The sequence below is a fragment of the Pistacia vera genome, unplaced genomic scaffold, assembly GCF_008641045.1.
Source record: "Pistacia vera cultivar Batoury unplaced genomic scaffold, PisVer_v2 Contig954, whole genome shotgun sequence".
NCBI classification, from domain to species: Eukaryota; Viridiplantae; Streptophyta; class Magnoliopsida; order Sapindales; family Anacardiaceae; genus Pistacia; species Pistacia vera.
This window is the reverse complement of record NW_022196839.1, coordinates 373,762-382,274: the sequence shown is the minus strand read 5'-3', so window position 1 is coordinate 382,274 and position 8,513 is coordinate 373,762. Positions and strand designations below refer to the sequence as shown.

Genomic DNA, 8,513 nt, shown 5'->3' with positions numbered 1-8,513 from the left:
AAGAAAAATCACCTTGAAGAGTACTCGGAATATTTAGGAAATGTGTTTGGTTGGTTCAAATTAACTGGTGAGTTATATGTTTGGTTGGGAGCAGGGGCGGATCCAAAAATTTCAATTAGGGTGGGCCAAATAAAAACTAATTATATATAACATTCATATTCTATTTTTCCAGTCAAAATTGTCACAAAAACAAAAAAATTACATTTACTATTGTCCTCGGCGGGGCTTCATATTGAGGAATCATTGCATGGCCATCTCCTTATCAACACTGTCAAACATATCTTTCTCAACATATGGAATTAGGCTATCATTCAAGAATTGATCTCACATCCGATTGCGTAAATGAGTCATCACAATTTTCATAGCAGAAAATGCACTTTCTACACTTGCAATTGCAACTAGTAAAGTTAAAGCCAATGTGATGAGCAAATATACCAATGAGTAAATAAGATGCTTCTTCTTTTCAACCATTTTCTGAGTAAGACTGGTAATATCATTTAGTTCTGAAAAATCACTGTTTGAGCGCATATCATCAATGTAATTATCAAGTTGAAGTTCAAGTGCCATAAGATCAGTAGAAGAAAATTCAAGTGGATAAAATTGAGCAAAACAAACTAATTTTCCCTTATCAAATGCTTGAAAGCAATCACTTGGATTTAGGGAGGCCATGCAAATAAGTAATTTTGTACCTTCATTAAAACGACTGTTAAGCTCTGATAGTTGCAAATCTATTATGTCATAGAACAACTTAACACGACAATGAAATAAATTTGTCATCTCTTGAACATTACGCCGCGATCTCCCTCTTGCAACAAATTTCTCTTGCATATTTGGTACATCTATATTATGAGCAATGCAAAAATGAGAAACTTCATCAAGTAGATTATCCCATCCATTATTTCTTATCAATGATAATCTTCTTTTCGACAAGTGAACCAAAGACATAACATTTATAATATCTTGATCCTTCCTTTGCAATGCTTGTGAAAGTTCAAATGTGATTCCCAAAATGTTTTTCATCATGTGCAGGTTAAAAGCAAAATCAAAAGAAGTCATATAATCCACCAAATCACTTGCTTCAACTCTATTTTCAGAATTTTCAGTAAGATCCTCAAGCACTTCAATAACAGATGAAAACAAATTAATCAAGCTCAATAAAGTCCCATAATGTGAACCCCACCGTGTTTCCCCTGGTCGCTTAAGACTAGTATCTTGATTAAGACCTTGCCCTGTTGAAAGCTCACCACTTTCAATAGCTTTTTTTTTACCTTCAAAGCTTGTTTCTCATTAAGAAGATCCCTACGTCGAGGTGACCATCCAACAATATTTATCACACAAGAAACTTTCAAAAAAAGTCTCTCAATATTTGTATCCTTTTTTGCCACAGCTACAAGTGCTAGTTGAAGTTGGTGAGCAAAACAATGAACATAGAAGGCATATTCATTATCTTTCAATATAAGTGCTTTTAACCCATTAAATTGACCTCGCATATTACTCGCACCATCATAACCTTGTCCACGTAATCTTGATATGCTCAAATTGTATTTAGAGGACAATGTTTTGATTCCCATCTTTAGTGACAAAGCAGTCGTATCTGTGACATGCATAATGCTCAATAGACACTCAACAACACATCCTCTTTTATTTACGTAACGTAAGATAATTGCCATCTGCTCTTTGTTGGATCCATCACGGGCTTCATCAACTAGTATAGAAAAAAAAGCATCTCCAAGATCACTAATTAGTTTGTTGATGGTTTCAACTGCAAATGCATTGATTATATCTTTTTGGATACTAGAAGCAATCAATTTATCATGTCCAGGAGCATTCTCCAATGCTACTAATCTATATTCTTCATTTTGCTCAGCTATATAGTGTAAAAATTCAAGAAAGTTTCCCTGATTCATTGAATAAACAGACTCATCATGGCCACGAAAAGGCAATCCTTGCCGAAGAAGAAACCGACTAGCAGAAATTGATCCTTTCAACCGAATACGATAATCTTCTTGCTATTGGTCAGATTTCTTATTAATAATTGTACTTACATGCTGCTTTTGGTTCATCAAAGCTTGACAATTTTTCACAGCTTGGTTATGATAGCTGTTAGGACCTCTAATATGATATTTAAAATTTTCAAGTCTCTTCCAATTGCGAAACCCATCAAGAACAAAAGAATCACCACCACTTTGCTCACCTTTATCTGGTTTGAAAAGATAACAACATAAACAATATGCAGCATCATTCTCAACACTATATTCCAACTAGTAAGGATATTTATCAAACCAAGAACGTTGGAAACTCTGTTCATGATCACCAGATTTTGATTTGGGAAACTTATGGTTGCGAGGTTGACAAGGACCCTTTTGTAGATAATGCATTCTGACTTGGTCTCGAACATTAGGATTATAAAACGTAATTCTTGGTCGAAAGCCAGGATCAGAAAGAAGATTTTCCAAGTCAACTTCGAAGCAATTTTTCTTTGAAAAAGGTTGGTTTTCATGATCATTGACACCATAACAAAGTTGAGATGTCTCAGCAATTGACTTTCTTTTAAAATATTTTTCCATATCTAAATACAAAGAAATAAATTATCTCACGAATTGAATTCTAATATTCTATAATAACTATAGAAATTCTAAATTTTCCAACTTAAAGTTTTTTAATCATTAACTTAAAGTCTGAAAGACTTAAACAATACATAAAAATAAAACCCTCCTTGATTCTATCTATATTTCTATTTCTATTATCTATATATTATTTTTCTTCCAAATGTTGGGACCACAAAACAATCATTTACCTATCACAAAATATTGGAATCTAAAAACTTCCCCTTTTTTCCTAAAAGTTTTCTCAATAAAAAATTCAATGCGCAATGCTATTATACTAATACACACAAATAACAAAAAAGCATTATACTCAAAGAAAAAAAGTACTAACCAAAGAGAAAATAACTGATAGAATTTTGTTCAAGAAGAATTAGGGAGAGCACCAGTCCAGCAGAGGAGTTGTGGATGACGCAAGCGACCATAGGTCTGACTTACTGAGGGTTTGCAACTTGCAACTGCAAAGGAAATTCTATTTTTACACTTTTATTAAAAAATTGAAGGTGGGCGGGCAAGTTTTTTAGTACTAAAGGGGAGAGTGGGCCAAGATTTTAGTTCTAAAATTGAGAGTGGGCAACAATTTTTTAATATTTGACAACAAAAATTAAGGGTTGGCCAAAGTCAAACTAAATAGAATAATGTATTCAATTTTTTTTTTTTTTTTAAATTAATACACATTGGATCTGCCCCTGGTTGGGAGGATAAATGGGTAGGTAAGTTATATAGATTACTAAATTGCTCTCCTTTTTAAATATTAATATAATATTATTTTGTTAATCCCTTACATTTGAAATTTTGCTAAAACACTCTAGCCATATAAAACTTTAATTTGTAGCAAAATGCCCCCACCCACCCTACCCCAAGCCACTGCTCGCCGCTGTCGATAGTTGATAGAATGGTGCACGACTAACAGTATATGGTTGGCCGTGTGCTGGCGTTTCACGGCCAAAGATATGGTTGTGAATCGGCCACAGATCTAGCCGTGAGAAGGCCATATCTTTGGTTATGAAACGACGATTATGAAATGGCCATATCTTTGGTCATGAAACAGCCATAGAAATGGCTTTAACAGTGCACGATTGGCTAGATGCCACTGGTCATGTACCATTACGGCACTGGTGGCAGGTGACCGGCAGTGGTCTTGGATGGCAAGGGGTATTTTGTTAACTTTTAACCTTTTCGTGGCTGGGGTGTTTTAGCTAATTTCTCAAATGTAGGGGGGCTGGGTAATTGTCATTGGTAGACATTTAAGGGAAATTATGTTCGAAATGGTATTTAATTAAGAGCAAAATAGGTATAAAAATCAGATTACTCAATAATCTTTTAATAATAGCCCCTGGGTGTCAAAGCTCAAACTAAACCTAGAAATTTCTAGAAAGAAAAACAAGAANTTTTTTTTTTTTTTTAAATTAATACACATTGGATCTGCCCCTGGTTGGGAGGATAAATGGGTAGGTAAGTTATATAGATTACTAAATTGCTCTCCTTTTTAAATATTAATATAATATTATTTTGTTAATCCCTTACATTTGAAATTTTGCTAAAACACTCTAGCCATATAAAACTTTAATTTGTAGCAAAATGCCCCCACCCACCCTACCCCAAGCCACTGCTCGCCGCTGTCGATAGTTGATAGAATGGTGCACGACTAACAGTATATGGTTGGCCGTGTGCTGGCGTTTCACGGCCAAAGATATGGTTGTGAATCGGCCACAGATCTAGCCGTGAGAAGGCCATATCTTTGGTTATGAAACGACGATTATGAAATGGCCATATCTTTGGTCATGAAACAGCCATAGAAATGGCTTTAACAGTGCACGATTGGCTAGATGCCACTGGTCATGTACCATTACGGCACTGGTGGCAGGTGACCGGCAGTGGTCTTGGATGGCAAGGGGTATTTTGTTAACTTTTAACCTTTTCGTGGCTGGGGTGTTTTAGCTAATTTCTCAAATGTAGGGGGGCTGGGTAATTGTCATTGGTAGACATTTAAGGGAAATTATGTTCGAAATGGTATTTAATTAAGAGCAAAATAGGTATAAAAATCAGATTACTCAATAATCTTTTAATAATAGCCCCTGGGTGTCAAAGCTCAAACTAAACCTAGAAATTTCTAGAAAGAAAAACAAGAAAAGTCAAGTATGAATTTCATTGATTGAATTAGTTTTTACAACCACTTAGAAACTTATACACAAAACAGTGTGTAAAAAGAGTGAAGAAGTATGAACTAAAATGAAGTCCCAAAATGCCATCGTTTTGGGACACAAAGGCTACAAGACTTGAAACGCTACCGTTTTCACCTATTTACAAAGCAATACAACAACTTGTGAACCTAACACTCTGGTCCTATGATAAAAACATCTTTGGTCAACATTCCCCCTTAAACTCAACTCTCTTTACTTCTTTTGCCAGCTTTTAACAATTTCTTTAATCAACTGCTCTCTGTGAACTCAACTTCCTTTATCGCTTTTGCATTATTTGAATTCATCATTTACATTAGCTCAAATACCATCAATTCAAAATTCAGTAGGTCGCATTAGCTCACTGTAACTCTACAACTTTGCATTAGCTCAAAATACCATCACATTCAAAATTCAGAAAATCTGCAACTTTGCATTAGCTCAAAATACCATCACATCCAAAATTCAGCAACTATGTAACATTGCAGTGGCTCAACTTTGCGCAATTAACAACTTAACTTCACTTCTACACAACTAAAGCAACTTTGCAACTCTGTAGTAGCACAACTTTGCACAATTAACAATTCAACTTCTGTACAACTAAAATTTAGCAACTCAGCAACTCTGCAGTAGCTCAACTTTGCACAATTAACAACTCAGCTTCTGTATAACTAAAATTCAGCAACTCTATAGTAGCTCAACTTTGCACAATTAAAAACTCAATTTTTGCACAACTTTAAATCAGTTCAACTCTACAATAGCTCAACTTGCACAATACTAAATCCATAACCAAATAATAAACAATCTTCTATACTTTATTAACAAATTTTTCCACCATCCATGAAATTAGTTTTGCACAACAGTATCACTTTTGTTAGCATTATCAAACCTGTAACTTCAGTGTATAAAATAAAGTATGCTTCTGTATATTAAACCAACGTGCAACCCGAGTGCATAAAATCAATTCTGCTTCTGCATAACAAACCAACCTGCAACTCAAGTGCATAAAATCAATTCTGCTACTGCGTATCAAACCAACCTACAACTGGAGTGCATAAAATCAATTCTGCTTTTGCATTATCAAACCTTTTTGCACAACAGTATCACTTTCATACAACATTATCAAACCTGTAACTTTAGTGTATAAAATCAAGTATGCTTCTACATTATCAAACCAACCTGCAACTCGAGTGCATAAAATCAATTCTGCTTCTGCATTATCAAACCTGTATAACATTATCAAACTTGCAACTTCAATGCATAAAATCAATCTGCTTATGGACTCTATCAGTTGAGAAAGATTAATGCTTAGCCCAATTGAAAATTGTAGGAACTTCAACCATAGTTAACTTCTGTTTTAACTCATTAAACTAGGAGATTGACAGGGCTTTAGTAAGAATGTCAACAATTTGTTGCTTTGAGGGAACATACTAAACAACTAACATCTTGGCTAGAACTTAATCCCTAATGTAATGTGCATCAATTTCAATATGTTTGGTGTGAGCATAAAACACAGGATTGGCAGCCAATGCTTATGCACTCACATTGTCACACCAAATAACAAGAGAAGCAACCAAAACAACAACTAATTTTGAAAAAATACTCTGTAACTGGGCTATTTCTGTGATAGTATGAGCTAATGCTCTGTACTCAGTCTCAGTATAAGAAAGTGCCACTTCTTTCTACTTGCGGGAGCTCCATTGTATGAGATTAGGACCCAAGTAAACACAGTAGCCACTTGTGGATCTCCTATCATCAAGATTGCTGCCCCAATCAACACCAACATAGCATTCTACACTCAGAGAAGCTGCTGGTTTGAACATTACACCATGGAACTAAGTACCCTTAATGTATCTCAAGACTCTCTTACAAGCTTGCCATTATAATTCTATGGGAGCTTGAAGAAACTAACTCATCTTATTGACAGTGAAGCTAATGTTAGGTCTAGTTAGGGTTAAGTATTGCAAAGCACCAATAGTGCTCCTATAAAGGCTAAGGTCTTTAAAGGCTTCACTATCATGAGTAAACAACTTTGTTCCCACAACCATGGGAGTGGGACAAGAATGAGCATTCAGCATTTGAGTTTTAGTAAGAAGATCCACAATATACTTTGTTTGCTTGAGATGAATGCCTTGATCTGTCTTGGTGGCTTCCAAACCAAGAAAATACTTAATAGAACCAAGAATTTTCAAGGCAAACTGAGCATTCAAATCTTGGACAAGCTAATGAATATGAGAGGTGATAGACCTAGTGATGAGAATATCATCAACATATATCAATAAATAGGTCACTTGAGAACCTTCTTGAAGAGTAAAAAGACTTAAGTCTGAAACTAAATTTAGGAAACCTCTGTCCAACAAAGCCTACTTCAGTTTATCAAACCATGCCCTGGGGGCCTGCTTAAGCCCATAAAGGGCTTTGTTAAATTTACCCACATGGTATGGGAATTATGTATTTTCAAAACCCTTTGTCTGCCTCATATAAACAGTCTCCTGCAAGATGCCATTAAGAAAAGCATTGTTAACATCAATCTACTAGATATCCTAGCTATGAGTCAAAGCAAGTGTTAGAACAATCCTAATGTTTGAAGGCTTTATGTCTAGGTTGAATGCCTCGAAATAATCAAGGCTAGGAGTCTATTGAAACCCTTTAGCCACCAACCTAGCCTTGTATTTTTGAAGTGAACCATCATAATTAAATTTAGTCCTAAACACCCTTTTGTTCCCCACAATGTTCATATCATGAGTAGAAGGAACAAGAGTCCAGCTATTGTTTTGCATGAGAACATCAAACTCACATTTCATGGCTTCCTTTCACTTTGGACTAAGGAGAGCTTCTTTGATAGAAGAAGGTTCAAGTTGAACCAAAACTTGGTTAGTCATAAGTACAACAATTTTCCTTAGAATAGTGCCATTTTTGGTTCTTGTCATCATGGGTGATTGTTACAAGTGACTTGAGATTCAAGAAAGGAATGTGAAATCTGTGTTGGAGGAGGATCAATTGTAAGAGAACATGATGGTGAGTGGGGTGAGGTATGTGTGGAAGGTAATGGATAGGCTATAAGGTCTATTTGAGTTGAGGAATTGGGTATCAAAGTAAAGGATAAGGGCAACAGTGAAGGAAAATTTGTAGAAGTAGGCAACTGAGCTGAAGTTGGTATTATGTTTTGAGGAGAATATATAGATTGAGGTGATGGAATTGAGCATGATACTATAGGAGATTTAGATATTTGTGATGAGGGTTGTGAATTTTGAATTTAAAAGAAAGGAAGAACAGGTGAAGTAGGGTGAATTTCTTTACCTTTTGCTTTGATGTGAGGACTTGATTGAGGACATGAAACTATTGGAGGATCTTTAGCAGGTGAGACATTATCAAACTAAAGTGATGTAAAAGGAAATACAAGAGGTGAAGTAGTAGATGAGGGTAAAACAGAAGAAGTTGATAGGTGAGAATTTTATTGGGATAAGGTTGAAGTAAAACCAATAGCAAAAGGATATTCAGTTTCATTGAACTTAGCATTTGGAGTAATGTAAACTTGACCATCTAAACTAAGACACTTGTAGTCCTTATGTATTAAGCTATACCCTACAAATGTATACTTAGAAGAGTAAAACTGAAACTTATGTTTGTTAAAGTCTCGCAAGAAGGGAAAACAGGCACAACCAAAGATTTTCAGAGATGAGTATTCAGGTGTACAACCAAACAATGCTTGATATGGAGAAACAAAGTC

The 8,513-nt window shown here is 35.2% G+C and overlaps 1 protein-coding gene across 1 annotated transcript; it reads right to left on the bottom strand.

Moving 5' to 3' along the window:
- Positions 1 to 324: 324 nt before the first annotated feature.
- Positions 325 to 6,606, bottom strand: LOC116120984 (zinc finger MYM-type protein 1-like). Its single transcript, XM_031406954.1, has 6 exons — positions 6,470 to 6,606; positions 5,870 to 6,009; positions 2,046 to 2,200; positions 1,229 to 1,898; positions 690 to 1,118; positions 325 to 398 (listed from the first exon to the last, which is right to left on the bottom strand). The coding sequence occupies exons 1-6, from the start codon at positions 6,604 to 6,606 to the stop codon at positions 325 to 327; spliced, it is 1,605 nt and encodes a 534-aa protein (XP_031262814.1).
- Positions 6,607 to 8,513: the final 1,907 nt, after the last annotated feature.

Coding starts and splice junctions, on each gene's coding strand:
- LOC116120984 (XM_031406954.1), bottom strand. CDS start 6,606: ATGTTCAAACCAGCAGCTTCTCTGAGTGTAGAATGCTATGTTGGTGTT. Junction 6,010..6,469: donor ATACAATGGAGCTCCCGCAA/GTAGAAAGAAGT, acceptor AATGTTATACAG/GTTTGATAATGCAGAAGCAG. Junction 2,201..5,869: donor TGATACTGTTGTGCAAAAAG/GTTTGATAATGC, acceptor TTTTCAAACCAG/ATAAAGGTGAGCAAAGTGGT.